General features: G+C 42.2%; 1 protein-coding gene across 1 annotated transcript; it reads left to right on the top strand.

Annotated features, from left to right (window-relative positions):
- Positions 1-317: 317 nt before the first annotated feature.
- Positions 318-4,708, top strand: DEFB124 (defensin beta 124). Its single transcript, XM_025469631.3, has 2 exons — positions 318-576; positions 4,349-4,708. The coding sequence occupies exons 1-2, from the start codon at positions 519-521 to the stop codon at positions 4,501-4,503; spliced, it is 213 nt and encodes a 70-aa protein (XP_025325416.1). The 5' UTR covers positions 318-518; the 3' UTR covers positions 4,504-4,708.
- Positions 4,709-18,867: the final 14,159 nt, after the last annotated feature.

Below are 18,867 nucleotides of genomic sequence, written 5' to 3'. Positions count from 1 at the left end.
GATCATGAGAGACTGGGGCAGGTATGTATGTGGGTTCATGCAGACCAAGCTGTACCTGTGAGTGGGGCTCATTGTCATGGCTGAGGGGGTCCAGGTGTCCAGCCCAGAGCAACTCAACTCCCACAGTGGCCTGTAGCTGAGCTCAGCCCCCGCAGGGCTCTGGACCGACACTGAATCCCCTCACACCTGGCTTCCTTCTGTGGTTTGACCCTCTGGGCAACCCTTTCCTACTCACAAGGCGGGCTGTGGCTGATGTCATGATGTATATCATCTAGGAGTGAGGCAACTTAGCTTCACTTCCAGCTTTGGATCTGCAGCTCAATTGCTGTATGGCTGAGCAGTTCCCCACATTGCTGGCTGAGATCCAGCTACATCCTTGGGATCACAGAGCCTCAGCCTCCCACTCAGGTCTCCGGTTGGCCACACTCCTGCCTCCATCTGCAGCTTGATAAAGGCTGTGCCACAGGCAGCTCAGTATATCTGGCTTCTTCGGTGTTCTCCCCAGAAGCCCTGTGGCCATGACACAGCTGCTTCTGCTCATTGTGGCTCTCCTGGCCCTGGGTCATATGCAGCCAGGTAACCACTTGTGTGTACGTATGCATGTGTATGTGTAGAAATGAGGAATAGCCTCTCAGCTTCTGGGGGACAGAGGAGGCCTAGACCAGTTTTTGTGTTCTGGTCCCACCACTGACTTGCTGAGCACCAGAGGTACTGCTCCTAAATCAGTCTGCACCTTGGTTTCTTAATCTTTAAAATTGGGATTCACTCAACGAATATTTATTTCAAAAATATTTACTGTGTGCCAGCCCTATTACAACTGTTGGGGTTCCAGCTGGGAAAGAAAACAAGGTCCTTGCTTTCACGGTGCTGATATTTCAGACAGAATAAAACCAGATAAACACATAATATGTCAGGGTAAGTGCTCAGAAGAAGAGAAGCAGGAGAAGGTGTTAGTGTGGTGTGTGTATGTGGGGGAGGGTGGATGGGAGCTGATGGGGATGGTTGGGGGAGGCCCTGTATAAGTTGTTTTTTAACTTTTTATTTTGAAAAACTTGAAATTTACATGAAAGTAGAGAGGATAAAGAACAAGGTGAGTTTTTAAAGTTTATTGTAGAAAAATGTAAATTCTGCAGAGAATAATGTAATGATGTAAGTTTTTAAAAGAGATCTTTTATTTTAGAAAATACCAAACATAAATTAAAAAATAATATTAAAAGCCCTCATGTACCCGTCACCTAACCTCAACAATTGTCAACTTGAATCAGTCCTTTTTTTTTTTTTTTTAAGATTTTCTTTATTTATTTGACACAGAGAGAGAGAGAGCAAGCAAGCACAAGCAGAGGGAGAGGCAAGGGGAAAAAAAGAGGGGCAGTCTTCCCACTGGGGGGACACGGAGTTGGACCCCAGGACACTGGGATCACAACCTGAGCTGAAGGCAGACACTTAACTAACTGAGCCACCCAGACTCCCCAAACCAGTCTGGTTATGAAGTCAATCTCAGATATCTTAACCATTTTGTATAAGGTCGATTTGAGCAGAGATCTAACTCCAGTGAGAATATTAAGACGATCTTTACAGGCAGCAGGAAGCAGACAGATGACAGATGTGTCTGAGGAGCAGTGAGGAGGCCAGTATGGCTGGAATAGGGGTATACCAGGAGAGAAGTGGAGCAACATGAAGTCAAAGACATAAGAGTGGTGGGGGATGCATTCATATAGGAGAAAATAGCAACTCTGGTCTCAGGCTCATTGGAAGGTCAAAATGTGATGATGCATTAAGAGTAGTTACTGGAACTGCCCTCACCTGGGAGTCAGGGTCTTGAGTTCTAGTTCCAGAACCCACCACTTACTGGCTAGGAAAAGTTGGATAAGTCGCTTCCTTAAATGATCTATAAAATGAGAGGTTTGGCTCTGCTTGTTCCACCCTCTATGCTGTCATTCCAATAATCTCACTTTCTGTTTATTGAGCATTTAGTTTGTGCCAGGCACTGTGCTAAAATGATTCAAGCCAGTATAACTGTCCTCTGAAAGGGAGTTATACAGATGAGGAATCTGAGGCCAAGATCCCTCAGCTGGGAAATGGCACAGCTGGGATTTGGATGAATCTGCAGAGCTGGGATTTAGATGAATCTGCATGCTGGTCTGAGCTGGGTTCAAACCATGCCGTCAACCTCTATACACACACCTTCTTCAGGCTGTGGATCCTTTGCCTTGTAGAGGTTTTGAGGCCAGGTCTATCTCCTAAGATTCTCTCCCTTGGCAGGATGGAAGGCTGGCTGGGTGACAAGGTGGAATAACACCTATGGGTCGGCCCCTTGTGAGAGTTCCATGGGATCTCTCTCCCTCTCTCTCTCATTTTTTTTTTTTTAAGATTTATTTATTTATTCATGAGAGACACAGACTGAGAGAGAGGCAGAGACACAGGCAGAGGGAGAAGCAGGCTCCTCGCAGGGACCCCATGTGGGACTCTATCCTGGGCCTTTAGGATCAGGTCCTGGGCTGAAGGCGGTGCTAAACCGCTGAGCCACCCAGGCATCCCTCTCCCTCTCTCTTTAAAGAATTTTTTATGTGGGACGCCTGGATGGCTCAGTGGTTGAGCGTCTGCCTTCGGTTCAGGGTGTGATCCTGGAATTCCAGGATCGAGTCCGCACCAGGCTCCCTGCATGGAGCCTGCTTCTCCCTCTGCCTGTGTCTCTGCCTCTCTCTCTGTGTCTCTCATGAATAAATAAAATATTAAAAAAAAACAAGGCATTTATTTATTTTTATTTATTTTAGAGAGAGAGAGCAAGAGAACGCAGGGTGGGGAAGGCAGAGGGAGGGAGAGAACCCTAAGGGGACTTCCCACTAAGGCCAGAGCCCAACTCAGGGATCAGGATTGAGCCAATCAAGAGTCAGACGCCCAGTTGATGGGGCCACCTATGCACCGCCATGGTATCTCTTTTAATCCAGGGAGAGGAAGGGAAGCCTTTCCCCTCCACTTCCCACTCAGCCACAGTTCTTCAGAGCTACTCTCTGCCCATCTGGTCATATCTAGAAATATTGCTGTAACAGACAGGCCTGCCTGAGTGAGTGAGCCTCTCTTTGCGTATTTGCAGACTTGCCCTAATTGGCTATCACCACATCCTGATGGTTTCCTTCCGGGGCGTTACCACAACTCTACTGTTGTATTTATTTGCTAGAGTTTCAACTGCCTTTCTTTCTGGAAGCTCCTTGAGGGCATGGACCATGGCCCATCTTGTTCACCAATGTCTCATGTTTGCTGAATGAATAAACGAAGGAGAATCTGCATGCTGTGACCGAAGACCTATAGAAGGGGTACAGGATCTGTTCCTCCAGAGCCCTACCTTTCCTATGGCCTATGGCTAGAAATTCCTCCACTAACATTAAACAGATCCCTGAGTTGGGGAGGCAGTTTATGACATGGTTATGAGTGTGGACTCTAGAACCCAATTACCTGGGTTTGAATCTTGGCTCTGCTCCTTAATGACTCTGTAATCTTGGGCAAGTTTGCTAACCTTTCTGTGCCTCAGTTTCCTTACCTTGTATCATGGGGATCATAATAAGATCGACTATAATTGTATAGTGTTGTGATGAAAAGTGCTTAGAGTGTACCTGGGCGGGGGGTTGGGTTAATCTGGACAAGATATTATTTCTAGGAGCAGCTGGGTGTCTCAGTTGGTTAAGGGTCCAACTGTTGATTTTGGCTCAGGTCATGATCTCAGGGTCGTGAGATTGATCCCCATGTCGGCTCTGTGGTCAGCATGGAGTCTGCTTTAGATTCTCTCTCCATCTACCTCTGGCCTTCCTCCCACTTGCTTACTCTCTAAATAAATAAATAAAATCTAAAAAAAAAAAAAAAAAAAAGGAGAAAGAAAGAAAGAAAGAAGAAAGAAAGAAAGAAAGAAAGAAAGAAAGGAAGGAAGGAAATTAGTTTTTAACTTGTAATCAGTGGTATAACCTGGAATCTGTGGGCTAACCTGGACTGAAATCTGTGGGCTCATTTGTAACTAGTTGTCTCATCTGTGACTGGGGGTATAGTCTGTTACATCTGGTCTAACCCTTGGCTTGTAATCAGAGTTCATGTCCTGTGGCCTAAGTTATGCGCTGTAGGCTGTTGTATGACCAGTCACCCAGTGTAATGATCAGAGAGCTAACAAAAGACCAGAGAGCTAACCGGTGACTTGTGATCTAATGTGGGTACTGTGGCCTACATTAGGTACTGTGGTCAGTGGTCTCATCTGTGACCTATGGCCTAGCCCTTGATCTACAAGGGAAAAAACCTGGGAACAGTGGTCTAACTTGCAACAACCCATGGGCTGCTCTGTGACCTATGGTCTTCCTCTGCATAGGGAGAAGTGAATTTAAGCGGTGCTGGAAGGGCCAAGGGGCCTGCCGGACTTACTGTACGAGGCAAGAAACCTACCTACACATGTGCCCAGATGCCTCTCTGTGCTGTCTCCCCTATGGAAGCAGGCCTCTGTCCTCCAAGCCTGAATATGTGTAGCTGGCTCTGGGGCTGGCACACTTACTCTCCAAGAAACACCTGCTGCTGGCTGTCTCCTCTTGCTGCCTGCTCACCACCCTGCCACCCTCATGCTGGGGAAGTGGGGGTGGACAAGGTCCTGGTATGGGAGGGATGCAGGGATGGTTGGTGGAGGGAGGTGAGGTGCCCAGGGAGAGAGTGGGTATTAAAGACCTTTGTAAATGCTTCCAGGCCTGCCAGTTCCTATTTCTTTTGGTCAGTCCAACTCTGAAAAAAATTACCTCCATAAACATTCTGGGTCTTCTCATCCATAAATGGGGATACATTATAACATCAGGAGATTTGGACTCCACAGAAGGAATGCAAAAAGAGAGTTACAGTTAATAGTAACCGTGTGAGTTAATAATAATAATGAGTTCAATATAGTAAGGATTAATAATGGTAGAGTTAATGTACTTTGTCATCTTGAAAGGCAGGCCCTTCAGAGCGAAAGGATTTCTCTTATGTTCCTTTACCTCCCGTTTTAGCGTTTCAAGGCCCACCAGGTAGAAAAGACCACAGGATTTTATGAAAGCAGTTTTCATACACATAGGGAAAGCAGAGAGAGGAGAAGTCGGCCTCGGCCAGGCCCAGGGAACTGTGGGCATGAGAAAACATGAGCAGAGTCAGGGAGGGAGGCGGACATGCTCATACCAATTACCCTGCATCAGGAGTAGTTTGGCAGAGCAGTAGGTAGCTCACCTTGCAGGGGTTTATCTGGAGTTAGGCAGCAACCACCTCAGGGCAAGCATTTTGGGATCCTGTTGGGGTCACATATGGCTATGAAAACTTCAGGCACTTTGTCAATGTTTAAAGCAGGAAGCAGGGGGAGGGTTGGATTGAGCTGGTTTCTCACTTTTACAGAAAGCAAACACTGCCCTGGAACACGCCCCGCTCCCCAGCCGACTTCTGCTCCTTCTCGTTGGCTAGAGCTGTGTCACATGGTGTCCAGGAGGCTGGGAAGAATGCATTTGCCTGTATGGTAGACATGGCCTGGGGGTGGGGAAAGGGAGATGGGTAAGACCTCCAGTGTTAACCCACCTTCTCCTGGGCCCCAGAAAGGGGCAGGCATGTTCAATAAATTGAAGGGAATACCAAGGACAGAGGGGTTCTTATCCACTGTCCTTTGAGACTTTTCAGAGAATTCAAGGTAGTCTTGGAGCAAGAGAGAGGACCCTGCTTGGCCTGGCTAAGAAGATGATATTCAAAATACTTCACATCTGGAGGGATGCTGAGTGAGCCTCAGGGCTGGAGCAGAGTCTTGGAGACTACCTGCTGTGTTAACCTTTTCGTTTCTGGTATGAGAGGGACCTGGGAATGTGCCAGAGGCAGCTGGAGTGGAGGAGGGGATGCTGAAGGGTCTTGGGCAATGACTTTTTACCAACCAGGAGGGAAGCCCTGAATTTTTTAATTTAAAAATTTTTTTTAAAAAGAGATTTTATTTATTCATGAGAGACACACAGAGAGAAGCAGAGACATAGGCAGAAGGAGAAGCAGGCTCCCTGCTTCTCCACTGGGGAGCCTGATGCAGAACTTGATCCTAGGACGCAACTCCATCTCAGGATTCCAGGATCATGACCTGAGCCAAAGGCAGACGCTCAATCACTAAGCCGCCTAGGTGTCCCAGCTCTGAATTGTTTTATTTATTTTTTATTTTTTAAAAAAGATTTTATTTATTTATTTATGAGAGACACAGAGAGAGAGAGAGAGAGAGAGAAAGGCAGAGAGATAGGCAGAGGGAGAAGCGGGCTCCATGCAGGGAGCCCCATGTGGGACTCAATCCCAGGACTCTGGGATCACTCCCTGAGCCAAAGGCAGACATCAGCCGCTGAGCCACCCAGGCGTCCCTCTGAATTGTTTTAGTAACAAAGCATACCACCTTTGTATCAGATCTGCCTCTGTACCCCCCTTCATTTCTGAGTGATCTAGACATTGAACTGATGGCCAGTGGCCCTGTTTTAGGACCCGATGTGATGGGGATGAGGTGGGCTTGGTGTTGGGAGCCTAAGAAGAGGATAAGATAAGAACCCCAGAGCCAGCCACAGAACCGTGGTGAGCTATGGGTGAGGTGGTGTTTGTTAGCCAGTGTCACCACCAGGCCTCAATGAGTCAGCAGAAGGCCAGACCAGTTCACCAGGAACCAGCTGTAGCTGGAAGACCAGTGGCTGTTTTCAGTGACATGCAGATCCCAGCAGATGCCAGCCCATCATTGAATCTCCTCACCCCCAGCTAGCAGCTGCCATGTTTGGGAGGAGAGAGGAGGAGAGGAGGAATCTGGAAGCCTGAGCAATGATACCAAAGATCCTAAGTCTCTCTGAATTCAAGAAACCTCAAGAGAATATTTAAGTTGTTGAATTAGACCAAGTTTTAAGCTGGAATGAACTAAATTTAGTTCTGCACTCTAACCCCTCTCCTCTCTGTTGTTCTACAGAGTGAAGAAGCTATGTTTTCCTTGCTCAGTCCCAGGCATGGTGTGAGGGAGTCTGTGACCTTGTTGCAGTGAAGATGGTGATGATTTTTAGGAGTGAGGAGTTAGATTCAAGCTCATACACCAGCTCTGCCATGTCCAGGCCACAGGCTGTGTGAACAGGGCAAGTCACTTCCTGTGTCTGATGTCAGAATCCTTCTCTACAAAATGGGCATAGTAGCCCTGTTTGGGGTTGCCGTGGGGTCAGAGGAGATCCTCTGGTACTTTGTAAGTGCTCAGTAAAGCTGTCTCTTCTCTTGAGCAAGAGGTACATCAGTGTCCTTCTTCTCCACACATTTCAGACTTCAGAAAATCTGCAAGAACAATGCAAATAATTTCATAGATCCTTCACCCAGTTTTTCCAAATATTAACATTTTACCACTTTTCCTTTATCATTTCTTCTCTCTTGCTCTCCATGTGCATATAAAATTATAAATATATGTGTGTGTATTTATTTGTATATCAGACATGATCCCCTTTATACCTAAATATTTCAGTGGGTTTTTCCTAAAGACAAAGGCATTTTCTTTTTTCTTTCTTTCTTTCCTTTTTTTTTTTTTTTTTTTTTGGCATTTTCTTATATAACCACAGTACAATGCTAAATCTCGGGATATTCCCATTGACAAAATTCTATTGTCTAATCTTCAGATCTTGTTCAGCTTTTACCAGCTATTCCAAAAAAGTCCTTTACAGCAAAACAAAGCCTCTGGATTGCATACACTCAGCTGTCAAGTTTCTTTGATCTCTTTTAACCTGGAGCAGTTTTTCAGTGTTTCATGACATTGAAGGCTTTGAGAAGTCCAGGCCAGTTATTTTGTGGAATGTCCCTCAGTTTGAGTTTGTCTGATGTTTCCTTGTGACTGAATTCAACTTATGCGTTTTTGGCAGGAATAGTCCAGAAGCAATGCCGTGTTTCTCTCAGAGCTTCATGTTGGAGGCAGCTATCACCCTTCTGAGGGCTGAACTAAGACCAAACAGTCTAGACTGTTTTTTGAAGCTCACACCTCACATGTGCAGGGCTGTTTTCTACCCAGGACCCTAGCTAGCAGACCATCACCTAAGCCTATATCCCACCTCCTAAGTGGTATGGGTGCACCTAACAGGCCGAGGAGATGAGGCAATTCTAGAGTGGAAGGTTCCTTGAGATACTTCATAGATGAGGCTCCCAAGCTCAGAGAGGGAAAGTGCCTTGTCCAAAGCCAGACAGCTCCTGAGGCACAAAGCTGGGACTTGGACTTAAATCTTTGGACTTCAGGTGCATCTGGGTGGCTCAGTCAGTTAAGCGTCTGCCTTCCACTGGGATCATGATTTCAGGGTCCTGGGATGGAGCCCCATGTCGGGCTTCCTGCTTAGGGGGGAGTCTGCTTCTCCCTCTCCCTCTGCCCTTCCCCCCTGCTCATGCTCTCTCTCTCTCTCAAATAAATAAATAAATAAATAAATAAATAAATAAATAAATAATTTAAAAAAATCTTTGGACTTCAGCTCAAGGCTTCTTCCATAGAACAATAGCCACACATTGGTAGGACAGGCCATGGTGAAGGGGAAGCTCTTGGAAGAAGAGAGTTCCCTGTCCCTGGAGGTAGGCCAGATGAGCCAGGGGGGTGGGCAGTGCTACAGAAGGGATTTTTGCTATGCATTGGCATTCAGAAGTACCATTTCAGAACAAACATTCATTCCCCAAAGCATCATTGAATGGCTGAGCTAGTGATGACAATAATATCAGTACCAACTGCTTCACATACCTAATCTCACTTAATTCTCATAGCCCTGGCACTATAATCCCCTTCTTTTCTAGAAGGCAACTGAAGCTCTTAGTGAAGCGAGCTCTTCAGGTCATACACTCAGTAAATGGTGGAGTTGGGACTCTGCTCTGGTCCTCTGGAACTTTATTTTATCTTCCAGGTTTGCCCTTACTTGTGCTTTTAAAATAACATTTCTTTTTCTAATTGTAGAAGTAATATATGTGCATTGGAAAGAACTTGGAAAGCAGAAGCACAAATAAGAAAGGAAACATCATCAGTATTTTCACTACACAGAAATACCCACCAATAAAATTTATGTTAAATATGATTTACAAATAAAAAGGAATAAAATTGCACATAATTTTTGGTGTCCTGTTTTTGTTTTGTTTTGTTTTTGCTTACCAATGTACCATGAGCATTTCCATATGTGCTTAGATAGCCTTCCAAAACAAGATTTTTAACACTAGAATGCCTCCTAGAAAATTTCCTTAAAATTTTCCAATTTTAAAAAAAATTTTCCAATTTTTATTACCTGAGTAGAATGGTTAGAACACATTGTAGGAAAAAAAAAAAACATAGATGAGCTTCAACATATTTACCATTCTTATAATCTCTATTAGCTTTTTAAAAAAAGATTTTAATTTTAATTTTTAAAGATTCATTTATTTATTTGAGGAAGGGAAAGAGCATGAGCAGGGGGTAGAGAGAGAGGGAGAGAGAGAATCTTAAGCACGCTTCCTGCTGAGCAGCAGCCCAACATGAGGCTCCATCTCACTACCTTGAGATCATGACCTGAGCCTAAATCAAGGGTGGGACAACAAACCAACTGAGCCACCCAGGTGCCCCTAAAGATTTTAAGTAATCTCGACACCCAGCCGGGGGTTTAAACTTACAACCCTGAGATCAAGAGTCATATGCTACTCTGTGTTAGTTTTCGTTAACATATTTTCTCAGTATGGAGATATCTATATATTTTTTAGAAGTCATAAAGCTGCGTGTGTGTATACTATTATATATAGTGCATATACTATTCATATATACATTAATACATAATATATATTGTATTAGTATATATATATGCATTTTCATAGAGATTCTTCTATTAGAGATTAGAGGACTTTCTTGTTCCACTGACAGGTGGATCTCTTTGGGCTTACAAGAAAGAAAAAGAACAAGGGGGTCACAGGGGTGCCTAAGTGGCTCAGTCAGTTGGGCATCTGCCTTCAGCTCGGGTCATGGTCTCAGTGTCCTGGGATCGAGCTCTGTATGGGGCTCCCTGCTCTGTGGGGAGTTTGCTTCTCCCTCATTTTGCCTCTGCCCCCCACTTGTGCTCTCAAATTCTCTCAAAGAAAGAAATATATAAAATCTTAAAAAAAAGAACAAGTAAGTTACAATAAGGGGTTCAGGGTAAGATTTGGTGACTCTGCACTCCCTTCCCCACCTGGGTTTTCAATGGCAAAGTGTTGAATGGAATTGCTTATTGTACCAGGGCTACCTCTAAGTCTGAGAGCCAGGCTACAATCACATATGGTCCAAATTATCCTTGACAATGGCTCAGGAAGGCATCTTTCTGGAGACTCACATACAGAGTGAACTTTCTTCCATTAATGGAACATATCAGGTTTCTCTAGAGATACACCAAAGGAGGTTACTGGTTATGTTTAGGGGATATTTCTTTTCCTTTATTAAAAAAAAGAAAAATAAGGATACCCTGGTGGCTCAGTTGGTTGGGCACCTGCCTTCAGCTCAGGTCATGATCCTGGGGTCCTGGGATCCAGCCCTGCGTGGGACTTCCTGCTAGGTAGGTAGCCTGCTTCCCCCTCTCCCTCTGCCACTCCCCTTGCTTGTGCTCTCTCTCTCTCTCTCAAATAAATAAATAAAATCTTGAAAAACAAACAAATAAATAAAATCTCTCTTTCAAATAAACAAATAAAATCTTGAAAAAAAATAGAAAAATACTTATTTTTTAAAATGTATTTTATTTGTTTATAGATTTCATTTTTTAAAGTAATCTCTACCCCCTACATGGGGCTCAAACCCACAACCCCAAGACCAAGAGTTGCATGCTGCTTCACTGACTGAGCCAGCTAGGCACTGCTTATTATTTATCTTTTAATTGAAGTATAGTTGGTACTCAATGTTACATTTGTTTAGGGTGTACAACATAGTGATTTACCACCTCTATAGGGTATGATGTGCTCGCCACAAGTGTAACTCCCATCTGTCACCATGCACTGCTGTAATGATACCACAGACTATATACCTTATGCAGTATCTTTTATTGGGCCATTTATATAAAAAATAAATATCTCTCCAAATGGAGTCACACAACACAGTGCGATGCCTTCATTGCCATGTGCTTTTTCCTGTATGGGAATCGAGGCAATTCCCATCTTTCATGTACACAGCCACTGGCTCCAGGAGGGATTCTTCTGGTTTATTTGGACTACTATAGCTCATATTTGCAATACATATATTTGACAAAGGACTCATTACCAGAATATATGAAGAGCTCCTACAAACCATAAAGAAAAAGACAATCTAATAACATAGTGGGCAAATATTTCAGACATTTTGCAAAAGTAGGTATACAAATGGGCAATAAGCCCATGAAAAGATGTTCAAAATCATTAGGTATTAGGGAAATGCAAATTAAAACCATAATGGAATACCATTACACACCCACCAGAATGATTAAAATTGAAAAAATGGACCAAAGTGAATATTGGTGAAGATATGGAGCAACTGGAATGCTAATATCTCACTGATAGGAATGTAACACAGACAATCCCTTTGGAAAAACAGTTGCAGTTACTTACAAAACTAAATAGAAATATATGTATACAAAGACTTCTCTATTAATGTTTATAGCAGCTTTTTTGAAAAAAAAAAAGATTTTATTTATTCATGGAGACACACAGAGAGAGGCAGAGACATAGACAGAGGGAGAAACAGGCTCCCCGCAGGGAAACTGATGCAGGACTCATCCCAGGATCACCACCTGAGCTGAAGGCAGACGCTCAACTGCTGAGCCACCCAGGTACCCCGTTTATAGCAGCTTTATTTCTAATATCCCATTGCTAGAAACAACCGAAATGTTCAACAAGTAAATGGATAAAATGAATTACATCCATACAGTACAATACTAACAACAATAAACAATAACAATATACTGAGACAACATGAATTAATCTCAAAAACATTATTGTAAGCAAAAGAAGACATATAAGAGATGTACATACTGAATGCTTCTATATGACGTTCAGAAAGGCAAAATTAGGTTGTTCTAAAAAGTAAGAAGGGGAGCCTGGGTGGCTTAGTTGGTTAAGTGTCTGACTCTTAGTTTTGGCTCAGGTCATGATCTCAGGGTCTTGAAATCCAGCCCGGTTGGGTCTCTGTGCTCAGCAGGGAGTCTGAGGATTTTTCTCCCTCTGCCCCTCCCCCTACATGCTCGCACACACGTGCTCGCACTCTCTCAAATAAATAAATCTCCAAAAAAAAAAAAAAAAGAAAGAAAAAATCGAAACAAAACAAAACAAAACAACTCATTTCTCTCTTTGTCTCTTTTCTTCTGAGCACACTTAGTTGAGTAGCTTATCTGTGCTTATGAGGCAGCTCCGTTTGTCTCACAAATAGCTACAGGGAGAAAGGACTGTTAATGACGATGATTCTTAACGGGAAGACACTGCCCTCTAGGGGTGAGTTTTGGAATTTGGTGGTAGCTTTTTTTTTTTTTTTCCTTTTTTTCTTCGGAAAATTAAAGGAGTTCTTACTGGAATTTAGTAGGTTGGGGCGTCAGGATGCAGCATGGCATGCAATGTGTGTGACTGTCCTGGAAAATGAAGTATTGATCCATTTCCCAAACAAAATTCAAATGTCCCGCTCGACATTTATGTAGGTGAGAAAACTGTTCATAATTATCTGAGCTTAGAATCTAAGGCTGTTTTGCAAGTATTTTTTTGCATATTGAATTTTTTGGAATGAAATTATTGTGCAAATAAAGGAATGATTATACTTTGTTTTGGTTAGAACTTTACCCAAGCTGTTTACCATTGTGGAAAGTCAGGATACAGATAGCAAACACTTGGGGTCATATTTGAATTGTGCATATGGCACACACATTTGAGCGTGCATTTGTAGTTTCTGCACTCATGCTACATTTAGGTACAATATCTGATATATTTCATTATGTCTTTAAGTATATTTACACATCAAAATACATATGATTATAAAAATAGTCTTTTTTCTCCTTTATATTATAGTTAGGGCTTAATTTGATTTTTTTCCTTGCAGTTATGTGAGTAGATAGGTTAAAATATTTATGAATTTTATTTTAAGACAGAAGGGGGTACTGAAAAATGTTTATTATAAAAAGGAGCATTGATTGGGCCTAACAGGACCCAGGGAATGTTGAGCTCTCACGAATAGATAAGTGAGACCTCATGAGGTGATAGAGAGAGGAGCCATAGGTACCCTTCTTCAGACTTCCACCAGGAAGATCCATGTTTCATTGAGGTCTCTTTCTCCCTAAGCAAAGGGTCTCAGTTTTTCACAAAGAGCAGACATATTCCTTCCCAATAGAAGTTTATAGCAAAGATACATGGAATAGTGAATACACCCATCCATATATACTCTTTTAAATTTGCATTAAAATTTTTTAAAAAAATGTTTTATTTAAATTCAATTTGCCAACATATAGTATAACACCCAGTGCTCATCTCATCAAGTATGAATAGCTAAAATTAACAAGATAGGAAACAACAAATGTTGATGAGGATGTGGAGAAAGGAAACTCTCTTGCACTGTTAGTGGGAATGCAAGCTGGTGTAGCCACTCTGGAAAACAGTGTGGAAGTTCCTCGAGAAGTTAAAAATAGAGCTACCTTATGACCGAGCAATTGCACTATGGATTTTTATCCCAAAGATACAGATGTAGTGAAATGCCAGGACACCTGCACCCCAATGTTCATAGCAGCAATGTCCACAATAGCCAAACTGTGGAAGGAGCCACAATGTCCTTCGATAGATGGATGGATAAAGATGATGTGGTATATATGTATATATATAATATATAATATGTATATATATATAATATATATATATATATATATATATACAGTAGAATATTAGCCATAAGAAAGGATGAATACCCACCATTTGTTTTGACATGGTTGGAACTGGAGGGTATTATGTCAAATGAAATAAATCAATTGGAGACAGACAATTATCATATGGTTTCACTCATGTGTGGAATATAAGGAATAGTGAAAGGGACTATAAGGAGAAGGAGGAGGGAAACTGAGTGGGGCAAAATTAGAGAGGAAGACAAACCATGAGAGACTCCTAACTCTGGGAAACAAAGCGTTGCAGAAGGGGAGGAGGGTGGGTGGATGGGGTAACTGGGTGATGGGCACTAAAGATGGCACTTGTAGCCCTGTTCACAGCCTTGACTGAAGTGACAGTTGTACACAGACCAGGAGACCACTTTCCCCCATGACCCAGACACAACTGACTGGACAAGAGGTGGGCACCTCTCAAGCCAACCTATTCCTATAGGCTGACCAGCGACCTATGAGGTGGGTGGGTACAAAATGAACTGCATTCATCAGATTCTGTTCCAAGAATTGGGAAATACAGAGAATAAGCAGTTTATAATTGGAGTGGAAGCTGAAAGGCTGCCTTAGTAAGAGTCAAGTTGGGGGTGCCTGGTGGCTCAGTTGCTTAAGCAGTCAGCCTTCAGTTCAGGTCATGATCTCCAGGTGCTGGGATTCAGCCCAGTATGGGGCTCCCTGCTCAGCGGGGAGTCTGCTTTTCCCTCTCCCTCTGCCTCTTCCCCCACTCATGCTCTCTCTCTTTCTTTCTCTCAAATCAATAAATAAAATCTTAACAAAAAAGTTTAGGTTGAAGAGCAGCAGAGGTGGGTGGTGGGAGCAGGGGTGGAATAAAGCATAATTTGAGGAAGTAGAAGCCGTAAGTAAAAATGGGGAAAAGGCAGACTCCTTCACTTTAATACATAAATTGTTCCAGAAGTTGTGTTTTAAATACAAACATCAAGGAGCTCAGTTGATTCACTGGCTGACTCTTGGTTCTGCTCAGGTCATGATCTTAGGGTCCTGGGATGGAGCCCTATGTCTAGCCCGCCTGGCCTGGCTTGGGACTCTGCGCTCAGCAGGGAGTCTGCTTGAGGATTCTTTCTCTACCTGTCTCTCTGCCCCTCCCCTCGACTTCCCTCTCTTTTTCTCAAATAAATAAATAAATAAATCTTAAAAAAAATACAAGCATCACAATATTGCATGCCTATCACACTGTCTGCCTCTCAAATCTCCTCTTGTATCTCTCTTCTCTTATACACCAGGCTTTAGCCACATGGCCATTCTTTCAGTCTCTGGAACAAGCCACTTGCCTCTTCAAAGGCCTATGTACATGCTGTTCTACCTGGAATCTTCTTCTGCAAACCCACTCCCAACTCTCTGCAAGCATGACTTCTCACCCTGCAGATCCCAGGTTAAATGCTACCCCCTCAGAGAGTTACTGTGACAGCTCATATGAGGTCCACCTTCTTCATGAGCCCCTACTCCTAATCTCAATCACTACACTCTTCATAACCCTACTGCATATATAATTATGAATTTCTTTCTTTAATGACTTTTTCCTCCACAGGTTGTAGGCTTCAGGTTGACAAAGTGCATGTTTGTTTTATTTACTACTGTATAACTGGAGACCCACCTGGTGCCTGGCAAATAACAGGTATCCACAAATACTTGTTATATGACTAAATGAACAAATGAATCTATGTTTTATGGGAATTATGGTTCAGTAGATCTAAGACATGGTAAAAAAATCTTTAGTTTCATAGCCATTTAATTAAGACTTTCTTTTTTTTTTTTTTTAAGATTTTATTTATTCATTTGAGAGAGTGAGAGAGAACACATGAGGAAGGGGAGGAGCAGAGAAAGAGGTAGAAGCAAACTCTCCACTGAGCAGGAAGCCCAAGTGGGGCTCCATCTCAGGACCCTGAGATCATGACCTGAGATGAAGGCAGACACTCAACTGACTGTGCCACCCAGGTGCTTCTATATATGATTTTCAATGATATATTTCAAGCATTATGTGCATGTCCATTAATTTTGCTCCATTTCTTCCTTATTTGAACCAAGAGTCCAGTGAGCCTGTTGAGGCTTAGGCTTCCTTGATTAGGCATGCTTCATGGTTTCCACTGCCATCCCAACTATACTCAGCTTACTATGCCCACCTTTACTTCACAGGCATCAATACCCTACTTTTTCTGTTTTCCATTAATTCAACTAATAGTTATTGATGAATGACTATGTGCCAGGCATTATTCTAACCACTGAGGATTTGGCAGGAGACAAAACAGATAAATTCCTGCCCTGGGGAAAAAATCCTTTGTTGAGATGCCTCTGTGGAGAACCATGGCTTCTCATTTAAATTCATAGACCCCAAAGCCCTTGCCTGAAGTGAAAGTTGTGTCCCTTTGAGGAAGAACTCTGTACCAATGCCAAAAGTACGTAATGAAAATCTTTCTTTAGGCCAAGGCACCTGTGGCCATTGACCAGGATGATTCTATATTTGGGAAAGGCAATGCTGTTTCTGAGTTGACTCTAGTATCTAGGGCCCCAAAATGCCATGTGTCAAAATTGGAGGATGCATGGAGATCAGACTGTACAGACATTTTTGCACCAAGAAGATCTCATGATTTGTCTGATTTATTTCATTCAGCATTATGGAATTTCATTCAGCACTATTGCTGAGTAGTATTCCATTGTATGGATATACCACAACTTGTTTATCCATTCATCTGTTGATGGACATTTAGAGTGTTTCTAGTTTTGGGTTTTTACAAATAAAGCTACCATAAGCAATTATATATGAGTCTTTGTGTGGACATATGCTTTCATTTCTCTTGGGTAGATACCTAGATGTGTTTGGATCATATGGTACATTATACTTTGTGAGAAACTGTCTAGTGTTTTCAAAGTGGTTGCACTATTTTACGTTCCCACCATGTAATTTTCTCATATTTTCTTCTCTGGGTCTTCATGACTGGTTTATCTTTTCCTTTTCCTTTTCCTCTGGGTTTAAAGATTTTAAGACAATGTTTATGGATTTTTAAAAAGATTTTAAAAATTTATTTAAAAAGAGAGAGCAAAAAAAAAAAAATAAAAATAAAAAAGAGAGAACACACAAGTGGAGAGAGTGGTAGGCAGAGGGAAAAGGAGAAGCAGGCTCCTTGCTGAGCAGGAAGCTTGATGCAGGGCCCAATCCCCAAACCTGGGATCATGACCTGAGCAGAGGGCAAAAACTTAACTAACTGAGCCACCCAGGCACCTCTTAATGTTCATGGATTTTATCTCTCTTTGAGAAACTTGATTTTTACTATAGATTGAGAAGTCAAAAGAATATTTATAAAGGCATAAAAATAATAAGACAACAAACATCTCTATACCTACATCCAGATAAAAGAATGGACTATCACCATTATCCCTGCCAATTCCTATATTCTTAAGAGTTAACCATTATCCTCAATTTGTGTTTTACTGCTCGTTTTATCATTTATGTCCATGCCCCTAACAAAACACTTGTTAATAAGTGAACATTTTGATCAAGTCTTGGAAAAAGTTTTGTTAAGATTTTGATTTAATTATCACTGAATCTGGGAAACAATTCCTATAGAATTGATGTCAAAAGACATTGAGTCGGGACGCCTGGGTGGCTCAGCTGTTGAGTGTCTGTTTTTGGCCTAGGGTGTGATCCTGGAGTCACAGGAGTCCCACATTGGGCTCCCTGCATGGAGCCTGTTTCTCTTTCTGCCTATGTCTCTGCCTCTCCCTCTGTGTCTCTCATGGATAAGTAAATAAATCTTTTTTTTTTTAAATTTTTATTTATTTATGATAGTCACACAGAGAGAGAGAGAGAGAGAGAGAGAGGCAGAGACATAGGCAGAGGGAGAAGCAGGCTCCATGCACCAGGAGCCTGATGTGGGATTCGATCCCGGGTCTCCAGGATCACGCCCTGGGCCAAAGGCAGGCGCTAAACCGCTGCACCACCCAGGGATCCCAGTAAATAAATCTTTAAAAAAAAAAAAGGCATTGAGTCTTCTGATTTATAAGCACAGTATGTCTCTATAAATTTAGGCTTTCTATATTGTCTTTCAGTAAAGGCTTCTAATTTTTTCCATAAAATTATTGAGTATGTATTGTTTGAAATATTCAAAGGTATTGGGAAATATGTTTTCTTCTGGTTGTTAGCTGTTTGACTATGCTATGCTTTAAAAAAGAGAGAGGGAAACAAACCATAAGAGACTTTTTTTTTTTTTTCATAAGAGACTCTTAATGATAGAGAACAAACAGGGTTGATGGAGGGGCCGTGGGTGGGGGATGGGCTAGATGGGGGATGGGCATTAAAGAGGGCACTTGTGATGAGCACTGGGTGTTGTATCTAAGTGATGGATCACTGAATTCTACTACGTGCTGTATGTTAACTAACTAGAATTTAAATTGAAAAAATATTGCTTTGGCCAATGGTATTTAAGAAAGCATAACAGAAGTTTGAAAAGGCACCTTATTGGGGCTTACCCTCTTAGACCTATCTATGTAAGAAACCAAAGTTAATGTCCTTGAAACCAAGAGGTCACGTGGACAGAGATGCAGTCATGGGGGTGACCCCAGGTGAGAATATCAGAAGAACCACTCAATTAACACACAAAAATCTGAGAATTAATGAATAGTTGTTATTTTAATCCACTAAGTTTTGGAGTGGTTTATCATGCAGTAATAGAAAACTGATACAGTATTTTTCTATGTATTGGTTTAAATTATTGAACCTTTCAATCTTCCCTTCTAATTTCTTTAACATATTTATAATAGTTATTTTAAAGTTGTCTGTGAATTCCAACACCTGTGCCATGTTTGGATTTGCTGCTGTTGACTTTTTATTCTTGGTTATGGATCCTAGTTTCCTTCCTCTGTGAATGTCTTTTAATATGTTTTAATTGTGTGTTAGAAACTGTATTTAAAAGAACTGCAGAGAGTAGAGTAGGTGTTGTTTTCACTCAGGGAGAGTGTAGGCTTTCCTCTGTTAGCAAGTTGGTACCGGTTGTTAATATGCCTCTGCAAA

Source organism: Canis lupus, chromosome 24 (assembly GCF_003254725.2).
Source record: "Canis lupus dingo isolate Sandy chromosome 24, ASM325472v2, whole genome shotgun sequence".
Lineage (NCBI taxonomy): Eukaryota > Metazoa > Chordata > Mammalia > Carnivora > Canidae > Canis > Canis lupus.
Note: the sequence above shows the minus strand (reverse complement) of the source record. Positions and strands in the feature narration are given on the sequence as shown.